Genomic DNA, 27,392 nt, shown 5'->3' on the forward strand with positions numbered 1-27,392 from the left:
TGGACTTTTTAAATGCTCCACCTTATTGCGTTGTGTGTTGAGCTTTTTATTTTTTAAAAATTTTTTTTGAATTTTTAATATTTAATTAACCGGACAAGTGAATTAACCCAAATTAGTTATGTACATACACTTGTAAATTAACTAGGCTATACAAGTGAGTTTGTGAATGGGCTTCTTGAATGCAAGAGTGAAACTCTAACACCAATCTCAAAATAGTAGTTCACCAAACTTTTTTGTCATCGTACAAATCATAATTTTAATTTAATAGGTTTAATTTTAAGTAGTGAGTTCAAGTGCAAATTAAAATTTTATATATAATTGATTATATAATATTCTGAAATTTTTATAATTTAGATAAATATAACTGAAATAAAGTGCATATTATGATGCTTATTATTATAGATAGTGAGAGTGATTATACAAATTATGATTATTATTATTATTAAGAGGGCAAGTTGCCTTCTCAAAGCAATAATATAATCTGAATACCTTTAAACAAAAACAAAAATAGAAAATGGAAATCATCATCACGAACCAGGCAGGGTTCAAGTATACAAGCCAAGACTATACTAGTTATCAACTTATCTTCATAAGGAGCATTGCATGCAGCAAAATTATGAACTATGTATGATGACCAATTAAAGTTTTGCATCCAATAAGTACAAATTTACTTGTTTAAATGGAATTGAACTTGAAATTGAAGTGGAAAAAGGAAAATTAAGAAGCATATTATTACACTGCTACCTGAAATTCACTTCAAAATCTCTACTGATGGCCATGGACAGGATACTGTGCTTCTACTGGAGGTGCATAGTGTAGTCTAGGCTCCATCATCTATTGCCAACATAAATATCAAATTAGACTAGGAATTATTTCTATGGAATATTTGGAGTAATGGTTGTTGGACATTTTAGATCTTGTTTTGTTTTATTTTTTAAACAGAAGCTAAGGCATTTTAATTTTGAATAAGATAAGTAGAAAAAAAATACCATTAAATTGAGTAATTCTGTCAATTAGGCTATATAAGTGAGATTGTTGGTGGGCTTCTTGAATCCAAGATTGAAACACTAGCAACATATTAAAAATAGTTTACCAAAATTAAGTATTTATTATAATTCATTATCTAATGTTGTGAAACTTTTATGATTTAGAAAACATTAAAAAAAAAGTTGAAAACTTGAAAGTTGTAGTAGTAGTACTTGGAGGGCTTGTGCTGTGAGGCGGTTATTCCATAAATAAATATCATGGTGATTGTGAAGCTTTCTAATTCCACCAAAGAAACCAGTGGCTCTGCTTCCTTGTTCCCCTGAATTCCTTCTGTTTAGGACTACTTTTCTCATGTATGATGCTTCAGGGTATTGCTTGAACTCCACCACCAATTCCTCTATCCAAATTAGTATATCAATAAGCATATTAATGTATATTCCTTAACTCTTTTATTTATTAAATTTGTGCAAAAATAATAAAATAAAATTAGCTGCAATAATATTTTAGTATAACTTAATTAAAATAAAATAACGGAAATTAGCAAACAGATTTGAGATTTCCCACCATTGTGTTGACACTGGCAATAATTCTCATTCCCATTACATGATTCCATGTGGCCAATAACACCATACCTCCAACCTGATGCACATGAAATTAATCATCATCATCATATCATAATAAAATTAAGGTTTAATTATTCGGTTGGTTCCTATAATTTCACAAAATTTTCAATTAGGTCTCTATATTTTTTTTTTTTAATCGAGTCCTTGCATTAATTTTTTTTTTAATTGGGTTCCTACACTTTTTTTCCTTTTATTTAGGTCCCTATACCAATTCTTTTTCTTTTAGTTTGGTCCCTATAAAATTAAGTCAATTACTACTAAGAGTAACTTAATTGAAAAAAAAAATTAGTATAAGGACCCAATTAAAAAAAATATAAGGACCTAATTGAAAATTTTACGAAACTATAGGGACAACAGAGTAATTAAACCTAAAATTAATTAATTAAGGCTAAGTCATCAAACAACATTGTCAACAAAAATCTTATTATTAGCATGATGAAAATATCTACATCACATACCATAATGAGTTTCTGTAATTCCTCTGCGTTGAATCTCAATGTGATCACCCGGTTTTAAGTCGTAAAAACAGTCAGTGATATGAAGAGTATAGGGAGGAGTTTCAATCGGAGGAATTCTCACCATATCCCACCCAATATTTTTTCCTAGAAACCTCCAACCACCATTATGTTGCCTAAAACAAATTAATCATCCAATCATCACAAGAGTAGTAAGTCATAGAAGTTCAATATTAAATAATTAAGGCAGTTATTCCCTTATTACCTTGCTTGAAAGATATCAGATTTGGAATCATAGCTAAACAAGGCATTGTAAATTGTCAATCCCTGCAAGAAAATAAGACATAGCACTAGGTCAAGCTTTCAAGCCCCTTGTCATTAGGCCAAAAAGTATATATATATATATGTGCTAATAAAGCTGAAACTTCATTTTCTTATGGGTTTATCTAATATATGTTTTAAGACACATGATAAATTTATTATTAGTGAAATGATTTAAGATTGTATTTGTTTACATTCACGGAACTGTGAGATAGAGGTATAAAATTATATTTGAAAGATAAGATATGGACAAAAATATTGTGTTCAAAGATATTAAATTAATGTATTTTGTGTCTATTTTAACGAAAGGATAAGAGACACTAACAAGAGACAACTTATTATTTATTTTTTTTCATTATTTTTATTAATTTTTTATAATTATATTTTTTATTATTATATTTTTTTTTCAAATTTTTGAATGAAAAAAAAATATATGAATAACTTAGACTTTTATAAATTATTTTAATTTATCACCAAATAAAATATAAGAATATTAATTTTTGTATTTCTGTCCTTTAACTCTTGTTCTCAGTGTCTTATTTTCTTCTGTTCTCAAAACCAAACATAGCCTAAATACTTTCATTTAATGAATATAAGACAAATGCATTGAAAATTTAAGGATGCGTTTGGTTTTCATTTTTTTCTGTTTTTTATTTTTAATGTTTTCTTTTTTTTAATTTTGTGAAGAAAAAAATGAAAATAAGAGGTAAAAACAGAAGATGAGATTTTATTATTTTCATTATTTTCAATTTTTCTTCACAAAATTCAAAATATAGAAAATATAAAAAATAAAAATACAAACCAAACACACTCTAAATTTTTTATATTTTCAATAAAAAAAATTTTAATTTGTAAACTTAACATATATCATTCAAAAACAAGTAGATAAACCATTTTCTTATTTTTAATACCTTGTAGAATTGAGCAGGGAACCAGAACCTTCCCGTCTCTAAAGAGAAATACATGGCCTTCATGAACTTGTTTGAAAATTGACCATTGAGATTGCCACAATCTTCTAAGTAAGAACCAAGGTACAAATCAGGCCAAGTGCCACTAAGTGATCCCAAAGATCCATTAAGATTGGTGAAATAATCACCCAAGAGTGTTCCTTCCTTTGCTTTTCTAATGTGACATTGCCACTCTTTGTAAGCAACTTCTCCAATGACTCTACCCCATTTGAATTCCATGTGTTTTTCCCATAAATGGTTGCTTCCACACCTATCCCTCAAAGAAGCACACACCATTGACATAACACACAGTTCAATTGGTGACAGCCATTTTAGAATGCAATCCAAAGTGGCCTCAGGCAAATCCATGAGGGACATGTTAATACCCTTTTCTTCATTTTTCTCCATTATTCCAGAAAGCAATCTTTTTGATGACATATAGATCGATTTTTAAGATCAATATTGTTGAGAAAACCGAGAGACATGAACAAGTTTATTACCTTTGGTCTTGTCGCTTATGAATTATGATAATAACTAGATAATATTGTTCCTTTCTCTGTGCTTTTCTTTTTCATATTCTAATCCGTTTATTTGAAATTGTCAATGCCCCAACATAATAATTTATTATTATTATAATATAGAGATGCCATGCCGTTTGGCTAAATTTGAGAATTGATTCGTTTTTTGTTGAGTACTGTTTAACAGAAGAGTGCTCTTCACTAAAAACAGAGTAATTGTAAGACATGGCACCTAATGCTAAGAGGTTGCTGATATGAAACGGAAGGTAAACAAAGAGACAAAAATTGAAATGGAATAAAAATGATAAATTGAATTGAAATAGAAAATAAAAAAGATAGGTTGAAATTGAATAGAGAGAGAATCACTTACTTGATGTAACAATAAAGATTCATTCAACTTAACTTGTGCACGCTATATTTTGAGAATTGAATTAAAGAGACTCAATTTTTTTATCCAATTCTCCGATGTAACAAGCTAAGAGAATAATTTACACAACTTTATTTGTTCATACCATAATTTCATCACAAAGCCAAAACACTCCTCTAATCACTCTATGATATAGTTGTCAGACTCGGATTGACCTGTTCGGTCGGACCAAAAAACTGGCAAATTGGTCACAAGGTCGGTTTAGATGAGTTGTCTGACTGCACAAAAAAATGAACACGTGAGACTCGATATGAACTGGCCAATTTTAACCAAAATCGATGAATTGACAAGTTTAAAAAATTCGGACGAGTTTGGAGCTCTTTCTTTTTTGTCCTAACCTAAAACGGTGTCGTTTTGTCGTTAAAAATAAAAAAGAGAAACCCTAACACAGCTAACAAAGCCCTCATTCCTCCAAACCCATCCCCACTTAAGAGTTGAGAGTCGGAGACTTGATCCTCTCTCAATCTCACACAGTGACTCAGAGAGGCTCACATCACCAATCACTGCCATTGTCATCGCATGATTGCTGTGATGTCACCTGCTATTCTGCCTCGTTCCGTCAACCCCTGTGCATCTTTCTTATTGGCTTGTCACTTGCTGTGCATCTTGTCGTTGCATCTCTCGTCGTCGTTGTCTTCGTCGTTGTGTTTGGTCTCTGGTCTTTCCTTCTCTATCTACGTTTTGCAAAGTGTAAACTGCATCATGTCTGTTTTTTTAATTTTTTTAAGTTATTTAGTATTTCAGTTAGTGACTTATAAGTTGATTAACTGAGTAATTGATTAATAATGTTGATTAACCAAATCAATTAATTCTTAATTGTTGTTGATTATAACTTGTTGATTCTTAGGTAGATTATTCAATTTTTTATTTTACAGTGTAATATTGTTATTCTATGTTGTTGTTGTATATATATTATTTTAGGATGGCTTTATCAAATACACCATCAAAAACACCAACTTCTCAAGAACAAGGATCAACTACTAATGCAATAATTGGAACCTAACAAAATAACAATAGAAAAAAAAAACTGATCTTACATGGGACCATTCTAAACAAGTTGTGGATTTTGAAAAACCATTTTGTTATGTATATATTACGACAAGTTGTTAATTTTTTACTCTTTTTTATATTTTTTATTCACGTGGGACTAAATTAATCGGTTTAACCAGTGACTCACTGATTGAACCAATGATCCAACAACTGACTGATTTAATTACCAGTTTGATTTTGACAACTATACTTTACAATGACTACAATAGTTTAGGAAGTATTTATAACTTAGGTCAAAATTAAAAAAAAAAAAACTAAATCCACTAACATAAAGTCCAATCTAATAATTAAATAAAGGTTTAATTATTCTATTAGTCCCTATAATTTCATCAAATTTTTAATTAGGTCCCTATGCATTTTTTCTTTTCAATTGGATCCCTACACTACTTTTAATTTTGTAATTAGATCTTTTTTACCATATAAAAAACGTTAAAATTAACAAAAAATGTCTCCCAAAATACATGTTGTCAAGGACCTAGTTAGATTTTTAATTATGAATACCTTTAATTTGTAAATAAATATTCAATTAACTCTATTATTTTTTACACTATAAAGGACCTAGTTATAAAATTAATAATAGTGTAGGGACCCAATTGAAAGAAAAAAAATATAGAGATCTAATTGAAAATTTGATAAAACTATAAAGACCAACAGAATAATTAAACCTTAAATAAACGAAATCAAAATATATGAAATTAAATTGAACATTTTAATATTCAAAAATATAAAGTAATAACTATTAAATAATATTTAATAAAAAATTAAATAATACTTTATCTCTTTATATCATGAATATTTAAAGTATTTATAGTTATTTTCACAATACAATATTTATAAAGCATAATTTGATTTCTGAAATAATAATGAGAACTAAAATGACCCAAAAGGGTACTATATTATTAGAAGCCTAGAAGTCTTTTTTTCCTTTTTCTTCAACTAAATTTTTTGGGTATCCAATAAATTATTGGACCAATTTTATTAAATTCAATTACCAACATGACTTGATAATGTAGCGAAAATTAAATAGTTGTTTTTGAATTTTCATAAATGAAAGTAAAATTTACTTAATTGATATTTCCAAGAATATCTAATTATCTACCTTAGAAATAAAAATAAGTTGAGATCCCTCAATTATAAAATTCCACGCTAGAGTATTAATTATTTAATTTTAATAACAAAATTCTCAGCTTTTTGTTGGTAGATATAGATATACCACTATAACAGTGACTTGCTTAGCTTGCACAACTAATTTATGATATGAAAAAAGAAAGAGCCATTATGTATATTGCAATTTCACTCTATGTGCCTGTGAATACATTAACAAAATGAACCAAATTAATGGTATCATTAATTAACTTAGTTTGTGAAACGCCCTAATTAAAGAACAAACAAACAAATTAAGTGTAACAGGATTATGGATGTGCCATTAACTTGTAACCGCATTTCATCATTCTCATCAATTCTAGTTTAATTTGTTAATATTGAGAAACCTCTCTGCCAACCTTTTGTTTAGTACTAACTTTTTTCTTTCCCCCCTCACATTTTTATACCCTACCATCTCACTCATTGTTCATCAAAACATAGCAAGTCATCAATCAAATCTTCCCAATTTTCAATTGTGGTAAAAGTCTGTTTAATTCATTGCTCAAACATGAATCAATTGGCGGACTTCGGACGCATATTCCAAATGTTTGATCATGACGACGACGGGAAGATCTCAAAGGAGGAGCTTTTAGAGTCCGTAACAAAACTAGGGTTAGGCGTCATGAAGCATGATTTGATTCAAATGATCGCGAGACTCGATGCGAATGGCGACGGATACGTAGATTTTGACGAGTTTGAGAGGTTGTACAAGAACGTAATGGGTGACGACGACGTCTGCGGCGGCGGCGGCGACGAGGAAGAGGACATGAAGGAGGCTTTCAAATTGTTCGATCAAAATGGCGACGGGTTTGTAAGTGGTGAGGAATTGAGTTCGGTTTTGTGTTCATTGGGCTTAAGGCAAGGAAAGAAGACCTTAGAGGATTGCAAGAACATGATCAAGAAAGTGGATTTGGATGGCGATGGCATGCTTGATTTCAAAGAGTTTAAGCAAATGATTAAGCTTGTCAACTAATTAATGTGTGTTTATCTTTTATTGCATAGATGATTATTAGCTTTTGCACATAATGATATTTATATCATCAAGAAGAAAATTGGATATGTATCTATCTTCCAATCTTCTGTCTATAAATTTAGTGAAATATCCAGGCTTCTTTTCTATGTTCATTTCTATTTTATCTCTACATTCTTATCTAATGGAGACGATACTCAATCTAAAAACGGGGAGAGAAAATTTGATCTGTGGATTATCTCTGTGGATAATATCATTAAGAATAAACACAAATTAAACAAAGTATCTGTCGATGTATTTAAAATATATTTTAGAGGATATTGATTGAAATAGATGATTTGAAGATGAAAAATAATTTCAAAAATAATTTGAAGTTTTTGAATATGAACAACCGTTGATTATTTCAAAATCATGATTATCATACTAAATTAACATCAATATTAAATATAAAATAATGTAAAAAATAATTGCATACCCTCCTTAATAACTTTACCATTATATGTTAAATGAAATTTAAACAGAATAAATTATGACCATCCAAATATAAAGTAATAATTCTGATATAAATCAGCTTATTACATATTTATATAATTATTAAAATAAGTTCAAATTTTTCATTCATTACCCTTTTTTAATACATTTTGAGAATTAATTTCTAACTTTACTAATTTTTTTATATAAATTAAGTCAAATATATTTTTTCAATATAATACTAATGTATAATATACATTTTTTTTTAGTAATTTGGAAAACAGATACAAAAGTCTTTCAATGAGTGGACCAAAAAACTGGTCCATTTATATTTTTATTTAGTGCATAAAAGTAGAGAGAGAGGCCAAGCCCAAAAAAAAAAAGTAGAGAGAGAAGGGTTTTAACTAGGGTTCAAGGTTCAAGCCAAGCTTCCATCCTTCTTCTTTCACACTCACACTCTCAGTGTAGTACTTCCGGTTCCAGCGATCTTGCTCCGTCAAATATGTGGGCTCTTCGTCGAGCTTCTCTTCCTCTCAGGTAATACTAACCCTAATCGTCCTCTTTCTCTTCTTTTCTCTCCCTGCTATAAAAAGAAAATCAATCTTATAGCTCCGTTCGCGTCCCCTAGTCCCGATTGCAATTCCGCTTTTGTCATTTTTTTGAATTGATTTTGTAATAGAGAAATTGGATAACAAATACGAAATTTGAGGGAGAAAAAATAATAAAATTAAATCAATTAGGATTTTTTTTTTTTTTGATGTCATGCATCCGCGACACTAAAACACAATATCAATAGATTAAGAAATGAAGATAGACGAGCTAAATTTTATTGATTAGTACGTTGTTCTTATCAATTGGGTTGCCTCATATGTCTAGCACCTTAGAATACATATATTATGCATTGTCTATTTGAAAGAGAAAGAATGTCACTTTCTTTATAAAATTTTTATTTGTCTATTTCAGGCTTTACATTTATTTCTATAACTATAATACTAGTGAGGGTTAGGAGCTGATTGTTTAATGGTGCAAACATTTTTTTCCTAGGAATCGAGGATTTAATGTGAGAGCTTCTTGCATCAAATCAGTTTCGGGTACTTGGGTGGAAGATGATTCTAGGACGTTGGACTCATCTAGAATGGCATATGGTCATTTTTTGTTGCCGAATATGTTCTACCATTCTGGGCATGCCTCCCTGAAATTCACAGTGAGTAGGCGCGAACTTTCTTCGCAAGCTGATGCCAGTAGCACGAAAGATCAGGATGATTTGGAGGATGGGTTTTCTGAGCTTGAGACACCAGCTGCTGAATCTGAATATGGTAAAGACGAATTCAATGATATTAAAGATGGTGAGGAGCCACGCGAGGAGTTGGAGTTTTCAGACACTGAGGTTGAACCAAGTGAGAAAAAAGGACGTCGACGAGCTCAGTCAGAAATTTTCAAATTGATTGATAATTCTCCAGCTACTTCTGTTCAAGTGCTTATGGATAAGTGGGTTGAAGAAGGGAAAGAACTAAGCAGACAAGATATCTCACTAGCCATGGTTAATCTTCGGAGGCGCAAACTGTATTTTAAAGCTTTTCAGGTAATTGGATCAAACTATTATTTGCTCCCAATAAATAGAACATAGCATTAAAAGTATTGTGCTAGTAATTAAGTTAATTTCTCATTACCCTTATATGTCAATAATGGTGGATATTTGATGTTTTCTTGAATATTATTTTCAAGTAATGTCATTTTGAAACTCTCAAACTGAGCAAATTAATGTTGTCATTCAATGTCATGCCATGCTATGCTCCAACTCCTCCGTATATAATTTTGTTGCTCGTACCTTAGCCATTATTAATTTTTTTTAAGAAGAATCTTGTGCGTGTTTAGTTTTCTTTGACGTAATGCTTCTGTTTCACTCCCTCAATGTTTCACGGAATGAATACCCCTTTTATGTAATGATCAGAATTTGGTTCATGGATGTGGATCGAATTTGTGACTTTTTGCGAAATTCTAACATTCATATCATGTTGATCAGCTGTAAATGCACCTGACCATGGGTAAATTGTTCTGCTGTTGCAAGTTATGGGCATCTTTTCATCAGTTATTTGTTGTAATTATGTTCACATGTTAACTTTGGCTTTTTGTAGGTTTATTTACTGATTTGTTGCTAGCTGTAAATACTTTTCTTTTATTTTTCATTTTTACATGAATAATGTCTTCCAGTGTGATTTTATCTATTTTTTATGGTTGGTTCTGTGTAGCTCTCAGAGTGGGTTGTATCAAAAAGTCAGCTTGAGGTTACTGAGAAAGATCATGCTACCCGTGTTGATTTGATTGCTAAATTGCGTGGATTACATGAAGCAGAGATGTACATTGAGCGTATTCCAGAATCTTTTAAAGGAGAGACAGTATATCAAACCCTTTTAGCAAGTTGTGTTGCTCAGAACAATTTGAAGAAAGCAGAGGAAACTTTCAACAAAATGAAGGATTTGAAATTCCCTCTTACATCATATGTTTGGAATCAGTTGCTTCTTCTGTATAAGAGGCATGACAAGAAGAAAATAGCCGATGTATTGTTGATGATGGAAAATGAGAATGTCAAACCTTCTCCTTTTACTTATAAAATATTAATAGACGCAAAAGGCCAGTCCAAAGATATTGATGGCATGGATCTAATTGTTGAGAAAATGAAGGCTCAAGGGATTGAACCAGACATCCGAACAAAAGCAGTTTTGGTTGGACACTACAAAACTGCTGGGCTTGAAAAAAAAGCCGAAGATATGTTGAAGGAAATGGAAGGTGAAAATTTGAAAGAGAATTCTTGGCTTGGTCGATATTTGCTTCCTCTATACGCAAACCTGGGTAAGGCTGATGAAGTGGGAAGAATTTGGGAGGTCTGTCAGGCTTCCCCTCGAATTGAAGATTGTCTCGCTGCAATTGAAGCTTTTGGAAAGTTGAAGAAAATTGATGAAGCAGAGGCTGTTTTCGAAATGATATCAAAGAGGTGGAAGCTTTCTTCCAAGAACTACTCAGTCATGCTGAAGGTTTATGCAAATAATAAGATGCTAGCAAAGGGCAAAGATCTCATTAAGCGAATGGCAGACAGTGGGTGTCAAATAGGCCCATTGACATTGGACGACCTAGTGAAACTTTACATCCAAGCAGGGGAAGTGGAGAAGGCAGACACTATTCTGCAAAAGGCTATCATGCAAAACCAGTTGAAACCATTAATCATTTCTTATATTGCTATTATGGAGCAATATGCTAAGAGGGGTGACGTCCATAATTCAGAAAAGATTTTGCACAAAATGAAACAAGCTGGCTACACAATTCGTCTGAGGCAATACCAAATTCTCCTACAGGCCTATATAAATGCCAAGCTTCCGGCCTATCGGATTAGGGACAGCATGAAGGCTGATAACGTATTTCCCAACAGGGATTTTGCAAATCTGTTGGCTCAAGTTGATGGCTTTAGGAAGAATCCAGCTTCGGATTTGCTTGATTGAGGAAATCAACAGATATTTCTGTAAGGGTTGCACTATTAGTTTAGTTGTTGATCGAGCATCTTTAGAATTAAAATTTTTTATGTTTGAAAAATCCTTTATGACTAAGAACAAAATCTGTCAACTGCATAATTTTATTATATGTGGATTTTTGGATGAAATGGTAGCTAATTACAAAAGATGTTAGAACCTGTTGTGCTATATTAAAGGGTTGGGAACTTAATTTCATATTATTGACCCATTATCTAACAAGTAATAATAAATAAACTACATCAATACATAAAAGTCATCATTGAGCTTCTAGTCTTGTTCAGATTACAGATGTACATAAGTCTTTATTTGATTTCATGATTTATTATTCAATTCAAGTTCATCATGTTATGCTCTGGATCATTATTCCTAATCTTAACTACTATATAACCAGTTTTGATACAAATGATGTCTTGGCAATACGAATCTTGTTGATTCAATAAGGCTGCAGCTTATTGGTCAAATTTCTTAAACAATTATCTCATAAATTTTCGATTTCTTCCTTAAGTAACATAAGATGTAATGATACATGAGTTATGCTCATTAGATGATTACCTAAAATTAACTTCATCCGTTCCACAATATCTTTTGATTTGGGTTTAGGTATCTTCTCAATCAAAAGGATTGTTTCTTGCAAGTTTGGCGAAGTCATCTTTTGTAATGAGCTATCATATGTTAGCCCAATCAAATAGTTGACCCATTATATTGCGGACAAAAGATTCATGTTATGTTCACAAATTTGGCCCAACAATATACACTAAAAAATGACCATGTGATTCATTTAAAAAAAAATGTCATTATCTTTTTAATCTTATACCTAATTCGTAATAATTGCAGGGACAAATCTTTGCCTTCTACAATGTGGCTGATAAAACTGATTCCACAGCACTTACCAAAAAACAAAAAAAAACTAATTCCACAACATTGCAACAATTAAGACACAGATTCATACCAAAATATCATTCACACAGCCATAAGCCCATAACACATCTGCATCTACACGTGAATATATTTTTATTATGGCTATACGGTAAATCTTGCCAAGTATTAAATGTGTGAAATTACTTCTTTAACCATGTGGTAACTCCAAAGAATTTACGCCCACTATTACATCTCGTTAACACTATTCTCAGAACATACTAAAACGAATTATTCTATAATCGCATTTGTCACTTGCCATTTCTCTATTAACTGTCACCGTAGCTAAATTAATAAACATAGGCATATTAAAATTTGTCAAATATAATTTAGAGAATATTAAATGTATTATTAAAAAATAGAAAATGATAATTCCTATACACAATTGAAAATTGACCTCAATATTAAATATTAAATAATGCAAAATATAACTTCGTACCCACTTTAATAACTTTACGTATATAGTATAAAAAGAGTTTTAAGTATATCGATAACACCGATAGTCCAATTGTTTTAATCGTTGATCTAAATTAAAAATATATATATAATATATATTAATTAAAATTACTGAAACATTAATATTCTCGATACATTTAAAATTTTTTTTATAGTATATACCAATACCAATAATGTTTCTGTACAAAAATAGATTTAAAAACTTTTAATGAGTGGACTAAATTCCAAAAAGTGGCCCATTTATGTTTTATATATTGTGTAAAATTAGAGACTAAAGAGAACATAGTTAAATTGAATTAGTCTAATAATTAATTGATTAATCTGTTTAAATAAATATTAAAAGTTCGAATCCTAACTTATGTATAAAACAATCCATTAGCCAGAACACACCATATATTGAAGTGATTTAGATCCCACTCCTCATTATCATACATTTATATTTGTTCTATACTTCTATGTCATCCCACTTCATTCAAAAATTACTGTTTGTCATAATCACACTTTTTTATTTATTTTTTGCCTTAAAACCAGTCGTGCTCTTAAACTTGATTCTAATATTTTGCATAAAATGATTTATCCATGAGCCTTATTTTTTAGGTTTTATTGCTCTAAAGATATTCTATTTTTTTCCTATTTAGATTAGAATCTTGTTATCAATAAAGATTACAATGTCATTTTTTTATTTTTAATTTTTTCGATAAAAATTAAAGCATTAATTCCATACTTAAAATAATAACCTTACTCTCATATTTTTTAAGAACATTCTCTTTCATAAAATACTTTATTATACTATGAAAATTTTTAAGGTATCCACATCAATTAAATTATTATAGCTAGAAATATATACTACACATACCCACTAACACCACCCCATTAACACACTTAATCCATCACCTTAATATGCTTTCTTCTCTTTTACTAACCACATTGATTTATATGAACCTTAACATGCTTTCAGTTACTATTAACCTTAAGTATTTTATTTTCAAAAATCTTTATATTTCTACTATGTGAAATAATCTAAATAATAATAAAGAATAATCTGTTTAATATTTTATTGAATCCAATTTTCAAATTAAATTTTAATATCATTAGCACTTATTTATTGTACACATCTTTACTTTAAGATCATCCACCATATTATTTTCATCTTTAACTTACAAAATATACTTTCTGTTCATACCTTAACCCAAAACACAAAGTCAAGTCTAAAAAGAATAAAGACCCAAATTATATAAAGGCGGCTTCTCCCACTCTCACGACAAAAGAAGATCGCCCTGCTTGCTTGGAATAAACAACCAACTCCTAAAATATCTCCTATTATCTCTCTACTCATCTAAAAGGAAAATCCCAAATAATTCTCTAAGATAAAGGAAACGGCCATCTACGTCTAAAGGTAGAACTACTCTAAAGATGGTTACCAACACTACTATAAATACACTGATATCTCTCAGGTATAAAAAAAGTCCTACTATTCTTCAGCTTTTTGAATCAGGTTCTGATCATGTTCCTCTTCTCACTGATTTAAGCCCGAGAACAGAAAAAACTAAAGGGCGATTCAAATTTCAAGAATGATGGTGTTCTAATGATGAGGTAAGACAGATTGTGAATGAGATATGGAGAGAGAGAATAGAAGGCAGCTCCGTGTTTATTTTATTTTAAAAATTAAAGAAGTGTCGACACAGTCTTGTCTAATGGTAGCAGTCTAATAGAACGAACTCTAAAGAGAAAATTGATTATTTTCAATCTCAATTAGAAGAGTTTCGGGCAGCAGGGGTCCATGAAGGTAATATGATCTCATATTTAGAAAGCAAACTAGAAAAAACTCTCTATAATAAAGAATTATATTAGAAAGAGAAGTCTAGAGTAAGATGATTTCGGGCGGGAGATCAAAATACTAGTCACTTTCATCAAAAATTTTGCAACCACACTCGTCGGAATAAAATTTGGCACTTGACTGCAAACCATGGCGAATTACTTTCTTCAAACGCTGATATAGCAGCAGTAGCTGAATCTTATTTTAGAGATATTTTTTCCTCCTCGTCACAATGTCCAAACCTTTTATTTATTGACTTCGAGTCTAAGGTTACAGCTTCCATGAACCAAAGGCTTAGACATCCGATTACTATAGAGAAAGTCAAATGGGCTACTTTTAGTGTTCACATTCAGAGTGCCCCGGAAGATGATGAGATAACAACTAAATTCTTTCAATATTAATGGGATATCGTCAGTGGTGATGTGTTTCGGGCAGTTAACGGATTTTTAACCGGAGGTCGCATGTTGAAAAGTTTCAACCACATATAAATTTGTCTGATCCCAAAAGTCCCATATGCTAAAGATATGTCCTAGGTGAGACCAATTAGTCTCTCCTCTGTAGTTTATAAAATGAGAAAAAGACAAATAAGTTTCTAATATCTTATTCTGTAGGCATTTTTGTCCTTGACAATTTAAAAATATTTTTAAAAATACTTTTAAAGATATGTTGAAGGCAATGGAGGGTGAAAGTTTGAAAGAGAAGTCTTGGCCTGGTAGATATTTGCTCCCTCTATACGCAAATCTGGGTAAGGCTGATGAAGTGAGAAGAATTTGGGAGGTCTGTCAGGCTTCCTCTCGAATTGAAGATTGTCTCTGTGATTGAAGCTTTTGGAAAGTTGAAGAAAATTGATAAAGCAGAGGCTGTTTTCGAAATGGTATCAAGGAGGTGGAAGTTTTCTTCCAAGAACTACTCAGTCATGCTGAAGATTCATGCAACTAATAAGATGCTAGCAATGTACATAATTCAGAGAAGATTTTGCACAAAATAAAACAATCTGGCTATACGATTCATATGAGGCAATACCAAGTTCTACTACAGGCCTATATAAATGCCAAGCTTCCGGCCTATGAAATTAGAGACAAAATGAAGGCTGATAACGTATTTTCCAACAGGAATTTTGTAAATCTGTTGGTTCAAGTTAATGCTTTTAGGAAGAATCCAGCTTTAGATTTGTTTGATTGAGGAAATCTAAAGATATTTATGTAAGGGTTGCTTCTACTCAGCCTTGCAAGCACTATAGTTTAGTTGTTGATCGAACATCTTTAGAATTAAAATTTTTTATATTTAAAAAATCCTTTATGACTAAGAACTAGGGGTGTCCATGGATCGGATCCGATTCGCATATCCGCGGTGTTTATCCGAATCCGATCCGAAAATTACGGATATGGATCCGATCCACAAGGCTTTCGGATCGGATTGGATCCGCACACTAATCGGATTGGATTGCGGATTTTGTGTGGGTATCCGCATATCCGCGTATCCGCAAAATTAAAGAAATAAATAAATATTCTTTTTATGTTTTATTTTAATTAATAATTATCATATATGTTACATTATTTTAATTTATTATTTAAAAAAAGTATGATTAATATTATTTTAAAAGTAAACATATTTAAAAAAATAGAAAAAATTAATTTTATTGATATTTTTTAATAAAAATAAGCTTTTAAAAATATTTTTGTGTTTTGCGGATATATCCGATATCCGATTCGATCCGATCCGCAAATATGCGGATCGGATCCAACCTTAAAAGCTGCGGATATTGGATCTGATCCGATCCAATGATTTTAATGCGGATCGGATCGAATTTTTTGCCATATCCAATCCGATCCGATCCGCTAATACCCCTACTAAGAACAAAATCTGTTAGCTGCATACTTTTATTATATGTGGATTTTTGGATGAAATGATAGCTAATTACAAAAGATGTTAGATGCTGTTGTGCTATATTAAAGGGTTGGGAAGTCGGAACTTAATTTCATATTATTGAGTCAACTTGGGTTGGTCATTAGCTCACTCATCTGCTTAAGTAAGTGTTGAGAATTCGAATCTCGCCTTATACATGCAGTAACCCATTGGCCAGCAACAGACCTTTAAATAAAGCTCAGACCACGACGGATTAATCCTTGACCTGTCGGATTAGGGAATATCGTAGACAACAAAAAAAAATTCATATTATTGACCCATTTGCTAACAAGTAATAATAAATAAACTACATCAATACATAAAAGTCATCGGAGAGCTTGTAGTCTTGCTCATATTATAGATGTACACAAGTCTTTATTTGATTTCATGATTTATTATTCAACTAGTAGTTTTATCCGTAATAATATTATGGGAATATAAATTTTTTAAAATTACGGTCCACTTTGTTCTGACAGTATAGATTATGCATGATACAAAAGATTTATAAAATCAAACTATTTTTACAAAAAAAATCGTTGGTTGACAAAAATCTCTAACTAAAAAGATCAAGGTATTTGTAGATAAAAAATCAAATAAAAAGATTTTTAGTTATTATTTTTATATAAAATAGTCTAATTTTTTATTAATAATTAATTTTAACATTCGTTATCTAAAATTTAATACAATTTAACATGTATAATTTTATATTTAATTAGGTGTTAAGTTTGTTGCATAAATAGAAATAATTAATGTTTATACTTGCTATTTAAAAATAATATTTTTTCTTTCTATGTATATAAAAATAGAATTAGATATTAGTATAAAAAAATTAGACTGATAGTTATAAAATTAACTCAAAATTAATTTTTTTAAAACAATTGAATCTTAATTCTAACTTTTAATTATAACATTAGTATTCTCTCCAAATTATATGTAATAAATATTTGAAAGAAGAGAAATGAAAATATAAATTACAAAGATAAGTGGTGAAAATTTAAAACTAAATAAAAAACTAAAAAAATATGTATATAATAATAATATTTTTTATTTGAATTATATTATTTTGTTAATTTTGTTTTCTGTAAAACAGAACTATGAAAAAAATAGAAAATGAGAGAAAAGAGAGAAAAAGATAAATATAAAGAATGGGAGTGAGAATGAGAATTTGTTAATTTTTTTAAAAAAATATTTTAATTGTAAAAATATCAGAAGACATATTTTGATTTATCAAATTACTAATATAAAATATAAATTATATATAGAGTAAAAATGGTAGAGAGAAATAGAAAAATAGAGAGGTATATGAAAGAATTTAAGAAGGGAATTTATTAATTTTGAAAAAAAATATTTTCTCTCAATTTTAATAAGAGAGTGTCATGTGAGACATTTGATTATTAAATTAGATCGTAATATATGATACATAATATATGTATATTTCAATTTCAATTTTAATATTTTAATTTTAATTTTAATGCAATTAAAGAATGTCATGTTGCATATTTTGATTGTCAAATTAGTAATTAGTTATTGATATTGATATTGATAATATATAAAATAGATAGAGTGGTTGAAGGAATGAAAGAAATAGACAAAAGAAAAGAGACGAGGGGAGAACTCTTTAATTTTGAAGGGAAAAATTTGATTTCAATTGTAATGAGAGAGTGATATGTGCTACATTTTGGTTGTAAAATTAGTAAAAAGAAAGAAAAAATTCTTTAATTTTAAAGGAAAATATTTAATTTCAATTACAATAAAAGAGTGACATATAGCACATTTTATTTGTAAAATTAGTAAGAAGAAAAAAAAATTCCTTAATTTTAAAAAAAATTTTGATTCTAATTATAATAAAAAAGTAACATATGACATATTTAAATTAAATATATATAATATATTCAAGTTCATCACAGTGGTGGAGCTTAGTTCAGATAAGGGGGGCCACGGCCCCCCCAAATTTTTTATAAAAAAATTAGTAGTACTTTTTCAAAAGATAAAAAATAATTCAATTGGTTTAAATACTTTACTATGACTTAAAGTACCCAATAAATTTAATAAGCAACACTCTTTCTACCTTTAAGTTTAAATATAAAAAATTAGATATTTTTATTTATTTAATTTAATATTATTTTTTCTTTACTATTTATTTAATTTAATTTTTTATATGATAAAAAATAATTGAATATTCAATAAGTATTAATATTATTATATTTGTATAAATTGATAAAAAAAATTCAATAAATATTATAAATTTTAATATTTGTTCTTCTAACTTCTTCTTTACATATTCTACAGGATATATATTCAAATTTTATTATAAAACAATAATGAAAAATTAAAGAATTGATGCATTTTTTAAGAGGAAGACTAATATTTAAGAAGGAGAACATATAATTTTTATAATATCAACACATGTAGATAGTTTTTCTACTTTAATGAGTTGCGAAAAAAGTGAGATACAACTTTTAAAAGTTCAAAAAGTTACATCTGATAAGTTTGACCTTAATTTTTTGGAACGAGACCCTGAAAAACGGCTTTAAATTTGGCAATATCACCAAAACCAGAGAAATGAGATTAGACGAGCTTATCTTAAATGGAGTCCATATCAAAAGTATTTTGACAATTATCTTCTATGTGGCCCCCCAAAATTTTATTTTAAATTCCGCCACTGGTTCATCATGTTATGCTCTGGATCATTATTCCTAATCTTAACTACTATATAACCAATTTTGATGCAAATAATCTATGATTTTGGCAATACGAATCTTGTTAACAAACCTCTTTGTTTTCTCCTTAAATAACTCGTGATGTAATGAATCTAATGATATATGATGAGTTGCATAATATCTTTTGATTTATGTGTAGGTATCTTCTCAATGAAAATGACCGTTTCTTGCAAGTTTGGCGCAGTCATTAACATGCGAGTTGTAAAGTTGTGCACATTTGCATTATCTATGATTAGTCGCGTCATTCAACTTGAGTGTCTTTTATAAAGAGAAATTCTTCCATATTTTTTAATTGACCTTTTACCAACAAGGAAAAAAATTTTCTTCACATATTTTTTCTTTCTCAAAATAATTATTTTTATTTTAAGTCATAGAATTTATTAAAATTTCATTTTTTCTTTCGTTCTCTTTTTTCTTATTTTCTTTTCTTTTATTTTTCATTATCTATCCAAAACAAAGTATTAATGTGTGTTTTAAGATTATTACTAATAAAAAATTTAAAACTTTTTATTTTAATTAATACACAATAAATATATTAAAAGTTAAATTTTACATTTTTTCATATAAAAATATTTTTAATTGATAACTTTGACAACACTATCCAAATTCACAAGCATATTTCTCACTTTTAAAAAGAATTTTTTAAAAGAGAAATATTAGGCCATCAATTATATTTTGAACTAAGTTTTTAATTAAGTTCTTGCTCTTCTCTTTCAAACACAAGTGGGCTTCTTCTTCTTGATGTTGCTGCTGTTGTTTATTTTTTTTTCTCTCTTTATTCTCTTTTGTTATCGTCATCGTAGATGATAAAAAAATTAACAGCGGAAACAAAAAGATGAAGAATTAATTACGGAAATAGAATTGAAAGAACAAATTTTAATGTAAAAAAGATAAACTTGACAAAAAAGAAAAGACTTTTTCTACTAGACCTCTAAGATTAGTAACGTAGGTCATTGGAAGGAATTTTTTATTAGACCTTCAAAAAATCCGTGTTTGACAACTTAGATTAGAGGGTTGAAGTTGAAGAAACCACAATGCAGAATCACTTTAAGTTGGATCTTTCAATTTTCTTCATGCAACAAGTGAAGAAAATTACTCACCTCACTTAATCACACTAAAAAAAATGTACTCGTCGTTTTTATCTTCTCCTAACCAATAAAATACACACAACACCCAAATAACAAAATACATTTGTAGCGAAAATTTGTGTGCTATATATGCAAACATTTGTATATTGTACCAATAAAATACGCATAACACATAAATTTTAGTGATAGCATAGAAATTTTGATGTGCAACACATAAATTTTTAGAGAATTACATACAATTTTTCCAATTAACAAAATACATTTGCAGCAAACAAAATATATTCGTAGCAACGATTTGTGTTATATGTAAAAATTTGTGTTACTATAAAAAATTTATGTGTTACGTGCAAAAAAATTTATGTACTATATCAATAAATTTGTTATGTGTAAAATTTGTTGATATGTTTTAAAATTTTGTGTGCTGCAAAAAATACAAAAAAAAAAGAATAGTAACATACACAAGTTTTTTTTTTCTACTAAATCCTCCATTAATTTAATTAAACTTGATTACAAAAACATTTATACATATACCATCACTTCTTTAAAAAAAGGCAATTTTTCTGAAAACGATATCTACTGTTTTCTTACAAAAATTAGAAGATATATTAAACATGTTCAAAGATAGACACCTTTCTCTCTTTCAAAAAAGGATTTTTTTTTTTGGATTTGAGTAAAAAAAGATTTGTTTGAGACGTTGAGTGCAATATTTGTTGAAATTAATGGCAATCTGAATCTTCTTCATAAGAAAGACCAGATGCAGGTTGAGCTACCAAAGGAACTACGTCCCAAACAAAGCCGTCAGAAATCAAACCAGAAAACAGTTAAAAAGAGATGAACTTGGACATGGATGGTCACGTGCTTCTAACATCATTGCTGAGCCTTGCACAATTTGTTTCTTAATGTTCTCTGAAACGAATGGAACCTCGTATCTTGTCCAGGTGCAACATGTGGAACGTGCTCCAATAATCAGGGAACATTCATACTAATTAATTAAGAAATAAGAATAGTTCCACTATGATGGGAAGATTCATAATTAACTAACAATAGTTCCCATGTGCTTTTTAGTACTCATTTCTAATCCTATGCTGTTTAAAGATAAGTGTTTGCTACGATGCTAAAAAGATATTGTCTAATTATTAAATAGGTAAAATAATTAATTTTAAATTTAAAAGTATAAAAATTAAAAAAATTTAAATATTTTAAAATTATTATAAAAATAATTTAAATAAAAATTAGACATCAAATAAAAGACAATATAAAATTGACCTTAAAGATATAAATGGCATAAAACGTAATACTAATAAATTAATAAACTAATAACATAAATTTGTAATTTTATGTTAAAAAATTAATATTAAAAAGGTAATTTATTACATATTGAATATAACAAAATTGAAAAAATTAATGTTATATGAAATATTTTTTAGTATTTTTTTTGTATATTCTTTACTTTTATATTCAAACTGATTAATAGAAAGCGAAATAAAAACATACACAGAAGTGTGCATATATCAAAATTATCACATTTTTTTATGCATGTCAACTTAATAGCATTAGTATCTAAAAAATTCCGAAAATCACTCTTAAAAATGAATTTAAAGGGTATTATATGTACACTAAAATTAATCACTATATCATTTTATATAAATATATATATTATTTAACTTATTTTTGACGTATTATTTTATTTTAATTTATATTTTATATTAATAATTGATTTTAATATACGTGTCTAAATGGTATATTCAATTGGAATCTCATTCTCTAAACTAATGTTAAAAAAGAGAATCACACTTAACTAAGTCATTAAATATTAAATCTAAGACATAAATAGAAAGACATGAGAAGGAAAAAGATAGTGACAGAGTCCAAGGTGATACCAAATCAACTTTGGTTGCTTGATGTGTTCTGTCTGTACCTAATAAAAGACAACCAAAGTCATAAAGCTTTATGCCCATGACCGTTTTATACAAAACACACGCCATTTAGAAAAGACTTTTCCATCTTCTAAACCATATAACATATTCAAGAATCCATTTAAAACTATCAGAATCCGTTTCACACTTTGGAATTGGAAAGAAAAATAAAGAAGAAATCATTCTCTTTTGCATTCTTTCTTTTTTGCTGTGTTTATTTATTAGGATATTTAGATGGCAATCCTTAAGATAACAAAGAAGCACAAGAAGCATTTCAATAACCCTTTCCCTTCTTCTTCTGCTTCTGCTTCAACCACCATTCCTTATGTCAAAGGCTCTCTCTTCATCAACGCCAAGACAGTGCCTACTTCAGACCACAACTTGTTCTTCCCAATTGGCAATGATTTCAAGCTTTCTTGCTTCCCAAACAATGGTGGGCACCTTTCAATTTCACACCTTTCCGAACCAACAAGGCCTATATGGAGTTCTATCCCAGGACAAGCTTTTCTCTCGGCTGCAATGGCTGACACTGAGGTTGAGGAGAGTAGAGGATCATTCCTTGTCAAAGATAGAGACGTTCATTTGATTTGCAACCACCAAATCATTGATGGTATAAAGGTGATCAATGATAATTGCCAGTTTGATCACAATTTGGAAGACCATGAAAAAGTTTCTGCAGATTATTCTCCATGTGATGATGATGCAGAAGAAAAGGCGAAAAAGCTTCCGATTTTGTTGATCACTGGAAGGCTATTCAACAAGACTAAGAAGACAAAAAGGTTTCAGAAACATGGCATCAATGCAAGTATTCAGTTTGAAGCAAAAAGGCCTTCTGTGTATGCAACTAACTATAATTTTTCACTCACATATCTGCATCAAATGTTGCTACTTTGAACATTTTGAGTTTTAAGACTAATTCTATAATATATTTCCATACTTACATCTTGTATTCGTATTTTTGTGACATAGGTATGCAAGGTATTGGATTTTGTTCAGTCAGAAAACAAATCATCAGGTTGGTTTTCAAGTGAAGATTGAGAAACCGAGCTTCATTTCAGGAACCAAGAAGCAGGTTCCCACAACTACAACAACTTCTTCTAGAATCTACCGAGGATTCAAGAAGAGAATGAGCAATAGAAAGAAGAGGCTTGGTTGGTATTGGTACCTTACAAAGCCAAGAGGTTTTGTACTAGTTTCCTCAGTGGAGGAAGAAGAAATGGGGAGCTTTGAGATCCCAAAAGCAGAAGAATTCAATAGGGTTTGGTTGACATATGCGAGTGAGGAGAATGAGAGGTTTTATGGCTTTGGGGAGCAATTCTCTCACATGGATTTCAAGGGAAAAAAGGTCCCAATCTTGGTTCAAGAACAAGGTATTGGTAGAGGAGATCAACCAATCACCATGGCAGCCAACTTGGTCAGTTACAGGTAGTTTAAAGCACCAATTCAATGTAGTATGAATCATTAAGATACACTTATACATGATATTGTTGAAGAAAAATGTTTCTTGAAATAGATGAGATTTCAATGTTGGCAGGGCAGGAGGTGATTGGAGTACAACTTATGCTCCTTCTCCATTCTACATGACATCAAAAATGAGATCTCTATACCTTGAAGGATATGACTATACTATCTTTGATCTTACAAGGCCTGACAGAGTACAGATACAGGTATTGAAATTGTGTGGTCAATTTGGTAAATTGGAGAATGTAAGATAGTGGGATGGAATTACAGTTGCTGGTAGAATCAACAAATGATAAGTTTAATTAATAGTGACAAAAATGAGCTAGAACTTTGTATAATGGAATGACAAAATGCATCAAACACTTGACAAATTGGAATATACTTATCTGCTGCTACAATCAATATATATACTATATAGTATGCATTTACAATTTTTTGTACAATGGATTATGCAGATCCATGGAAATTCAGTTGAAGGGAGGATATTGCATGGGAACTCACCTTGTGAACTAATTGAGCATTTCACCGAAACCATTGGAAGGCTACCTGAGATTCCAGAATGGGTAATATCAAGTGCTATAGTAGGAATGCAGGGTGGCACAGAAGCCGTACGCCGAATTTGGGATGAACTAAAGGATTATGATGTTCCTGTGTCAGCATTTTGGTTGCAGGTAATGCCTCACATCTACACTCAAAAGAGAGTTAAATTGATTCCTTAGACACTAAGCAATCCTGATATGAAGTTTTGAACTATTCATTCATTTATTTGCAAGAATTCAAGTGGTCTCTATCTTGAACCAGCATAACTAAGCATAACTCTCTGCTAATTTGGAGTTTCATTGTTTGATCGTTGTGGAAACTGCACAGGATTGGGTAGGGCAGAGAGAAACATTGATTGGTTCACAGCTTTGGTGGAATTGGGAAGTGGATGCACAAAGGTATTGTGGATGGAAGGAACTTATCAAAGATCTTGGTGATCAGAATATCAAAGTTATGACATATTGCAATCCTTGTCTAGCTCCGGTAATGCTTCCCTTTAATCACTTCATCTATAAACTTGTTTTTCTCTAAACTTAGATTTTTCAGTTAAAATTATTGTACTTATGTATGCATGTTTGGCTAGAGATAATGTTACTCACATCTATTTTCTTTTTTCCTGATCTTATGTTAAAGGTTGATGAGAAGACAAACAAAAAAAGAAACCTGTTTGAGGAGGCAAAAGAGTTGGACATCTTGGTGAAAGACAATAATGGAAATCCATACATGGTACCAAACACGGCCTTCGACGTGGGAATGCTCGACCTAACACACCCAAAAACTGGGAGCTGGTTCAAGAAAGTCCTAAGAGAAATGGTGGATGATGGAGTAAGAGGATGGATGGCTGACTTTGGTGAAGGCCTTCCTGTTGATGCTGTTCTATATTCAGGTGAAGATCCTATTTCGGCTCATAACAGGTACCCAGAACTGTGGGCCAAAATCAACAAAGAAGTTGTTGAAGAACAAGAAGAAAAAGAGTTAGTTTTCTTCATGAGGGCTGGTTTTAGAGATAGCCCAAAGTGGGGGATGCTGTTTTGGGAAGGAGATCAAATGGTTAGTTGGCAAACAAATGATGGAATAAAGAGTTCAGTTGTTGGACTATTAAGCAGTGGAATTTCTGGATATGCTTTTAATCATAGTGACATTGGAGGATATTGTACTGTGAACTTGCCTATTGTTAAGTACAGAAGAACTCAAGAATTACTTTTAAGGTGGATGGAGCTAAATTCTTTCACCACTGTCTTCCGCACCCACGAAGTAAGTAAAAATTTCGAGTTTCCAATGCATTTGATGAAAACTTTCCTCTTTTTGATTCCTTAGTTAGTAATTTAGCTACATAGAAAACTTCAAATGCTTATTTTCAAAAGTAAATATAAAAAATTGAGTAAACATTGGATTAGTCCTTTAAAGTTTTCTGCAATCTTGAGTTAGTCTTTTAAAGATTTTTTTGTATCAAACATCAATTTAATGATGCAGGGAAACAAACCATCATGCAACAGCCAGTTCTATTCAAACCAACATACTTTTTCACACTTTGCGCGCTTCGCGAAAGTATATGCTGCATGGAAATTTTACCGAATTCAACTAGTGAAGGTGATGCCAAAACCTCTCTTTACACACTAATTTAGTTATATACATTGAGCATTCTCAGCAGCAGGCAATTAAAAATGACCCTTACTCAATGTTCTTTCTGTAAACAGGAAGCTTCACAAAGAGGACTTCCTGTATGCCGCCACCTATTTCTACATTACCCGAATGATGAACATGTTCATCACTTAAGTTATCAGCAATTCTTGGTTGGTTCTGAGTTTCTAGTGGTTCCTGTTCTTGACAAAGGGAAGAACAAAGTGAAAGCCTATTTTCCATTGGGAGAGAGTACTAGTTGGCTACATGTATGGACAGGAAAAGTGTTTTCAAAACAAGGAATTGAAGAATGGATAGATGCTCCAATAGGATACCCTGCTGTATTTGTTAAGGTTGGATCCATCATTGGAGAAAACTTTTTGAGTAACCTAAAAAGTTTAGGCATTCTTTTGTGAAGTAATTCATTCATCATAGAAGGATGTATATAAGTAGTACCTATGTAAAGTCTCAATTCATGCCATTGAATTATTTATCTTGTATCATTTCTATGGAATATAGTGTAAATTGTTGAAAGGATTTAATTATCTCAATAACAAGAAATGCTTGTACATGGGACTGTCCTCTTAATGTATGACACATTTATCTGTCAAAATGTTATATTTCTACAGCTAAATTTCTTTTAGATATGTAACATTGTTCAAAACTGAATTCAAAAGAATATTCAATATATACATACATACCAATCAAAATAGCCTTGATTTTCATGTTGGATGGACATCTTTTGCCATCAGATGAACATGCTTCAACACACCAAGATAAACTCAGTCAGAAAGGTAAAACTTATCCAATGATCTTTGACTCAAATGGTACCTCCTATTCCATTGCCTGCCCCTAATTCCAATAAGAGCACTTTAGAACAAACAAAAACAAAGGGTGGAACTTACACAAACTGTTCCATGCATGTTGGGCTGAAGCAGCAAAAGAGTTTTCATCTATAAGCTCCTTGTTAAATCATGATTCATCATCAGTAATGTTGGTTCAAATGTTAATGCAGTTCTCTCTCTGCTGATGACAAGAAAAATTTTTGTATCTGTTTTATTTGTGTTGAATAAGATTTGTTTGTGCCTCTGAGACTGGAATACTTTAATGGTATATTCTGTCTTTGGTGCCAAGAAACTTTATCCTTGGCGGTTTAATTCCCACAATGAAGCATATTCTTCATGTGGTTCCCACATTTGATTAAGTGCACAAACACTTGTTGCATTTTTTATTTAACCTCAAGAATATAAGAATCTATCAGTCCACTAATTTTTTTTTTTAATCATAAATGTACTTAGTACTTGAAAAATTTATAAATTCATACAAGTCTAGTATGGTGAAAGTATTTAATGGATTTTAAAGAATTAGGATGTTTAGATGAATTTAGAATAAATTTAGGGTGAAATCGTGAATATAAATTTTTTTTTGCATAGAAAATTTTTTATCTGTATGTATGCTAATATACATCAAAAGTTGTATAATTTGGAAGCATTTCCACAAATGCTTGAGGGGTTATAAT

General features: G+C 30.3%; 4 protein-coding genes and 1 long non-coding RNA gene across 7 annotated transcripts; 3 read left to right on the forward strand and 2 right to left on the reverse strand.

Moving 5' to 3' along the window:
• Nucleotides 1-394: 394 nt before the first annotated feature.
• LOC130935989 (F-box protein At2g26850-like) lies at nucleotides 395-3,842 on the reverse strand. Of its 2 annotated transcripts, XM_057865948.1 has the most exons (7): nucleotides 3,298-3,842; nucleotides 2,331-2,392; nucleotides 2,069-2,241; nucleotides 1,552-1,626; nucleotides 1,200-1,384; nucleotides 990-1,067; nucleotides 746-834 (listed from the first exon to the last, which is right to left on the reverse strand). In XM_057865948.1, exons 1-6 carry the CDS (start codon nucleotides 3,769-3,771, stop codon nucleotides 1,014-1,016), a joined length of 1,023 nt encoding a protein of 340 aa, XP_057721931.1. In that variant the 5' UTR covers nucleotides 3,772-3,842; the 3' UTR covers nucleotides 746-834; nucleotides 990-1,013. The 2 variants fall into 2 exon arrangements, with proteins under 2 accessions (XP_057721930.1, XP_057721931.1); XM_057865947.1 differs by lacking the exon at nucleotides 990-1,067 and having other exon boundaries at nucleotides 395-834.
• Nucleotides 3,843-6,762: 2,920 nt separating this feature from the next.
• Nucleotides 6,763-7,566, forward strand: LOC130936715 (calmodulin-like protein 3). The gene has a single exon (XM_057866854.1). It carries the CDS (start codon nucleotides 6,980-6,982, stop codon nucleotides 7,442-7,444), a length of 465 nt encoding a protein of 154 aa, XP_057722837.1. The 5' UTR covers nucleotides 6,763-6,979; the 3' UTR covers nucleotides 7,445-7,566.
• Nucleotides 7,567-8,306: 740 nt separating this feature from the next.
• Nucleotides 8,307-11,479, forward strand: LOC130936479 (pentatricopeptide repeat-containing protein At1g80270, mitochondrial-like). The gene is made up of 3 exons (XM_057866551.1): nucleotides 8,307-8,449; nucleotides 8,957-9,494; nucleotides 10,162-11,479. Exons 1-3 carry the CDS (start codon nucleotides 8,415-8,417, stop codon nucleotides 11,404-11,406), a joined length of 1,818 nt encoding a protein of 605 aa, XP_057722534.1. The 5' UTR covers nucleotides 8,307-8,414; the 3' UTR covers nucleotides 11,407-11,479.
• A 10,731-nt stretch (nucleotides 11,480-22,210) lies between these two features.
• LOC130935460 (uncharacterized) lies at nucleotides 22,211-26,976 on the reverse strand. 2 transcript variants are annotated; one of them, XR_009067876.1, is made up of 3 exons: nucleotides 26,779-26,976; nucleotides 26,575-26,634; nucleotides 22,211-23,015 (listed from the first exon to the last, which is right to left on the reverse strand). It is a non-coding gene; the product is annotated as an uncharacterized LOC130935460 (long non-coding RNA). The 2 variants fall into 2 exon arrangements; XR_009067877.1 differs by having other exon boundaries at nucleotides 26,575-26,976.
• On the forward strand, nucleotides 22,487-26,444 carry LOC130935459 (uncharacterized). Its single transcript, XM_057865214.1, has 8 exons — nucleotides 22,487-23,088; nucleotides 23,222-23,677; nucleotides 23,787-23,919; nucleotides 24,169-24,384; nucleotides 24,581-24,736; nucleotides 24,887-25,507; nucleotides 25,727-25,843; nucleotides 25,951-26,444. Exons 1-8 carry the CDS (start codon nucleotides 22,487-22,489, stop codon nucleotides 26,287-26,289), a joined length of 2,640 nt encoding a protein of 879 aa, XP_057721197.1. The 3' UTR covers nucleotides 26,290-26,444.
• Nucleotides 26,977-27,392: the final 416 nt, after the last annotated feature.

Source organism: Arachis stenosperma, chromosome 6, assembly GCF_014773155.1.
Source record: "Arachis stenosperma cultivar V10309 chromosome 6, arast.V10309.gnm1.PFL2, whole genome shotgun sequence".
Lineage (NCBI taxonomy): Eukaryota > Viridiplantae > Streptophyta > Magnoliopsida > Fabales > Fabaceae > Arachis > Arachis stenosperma.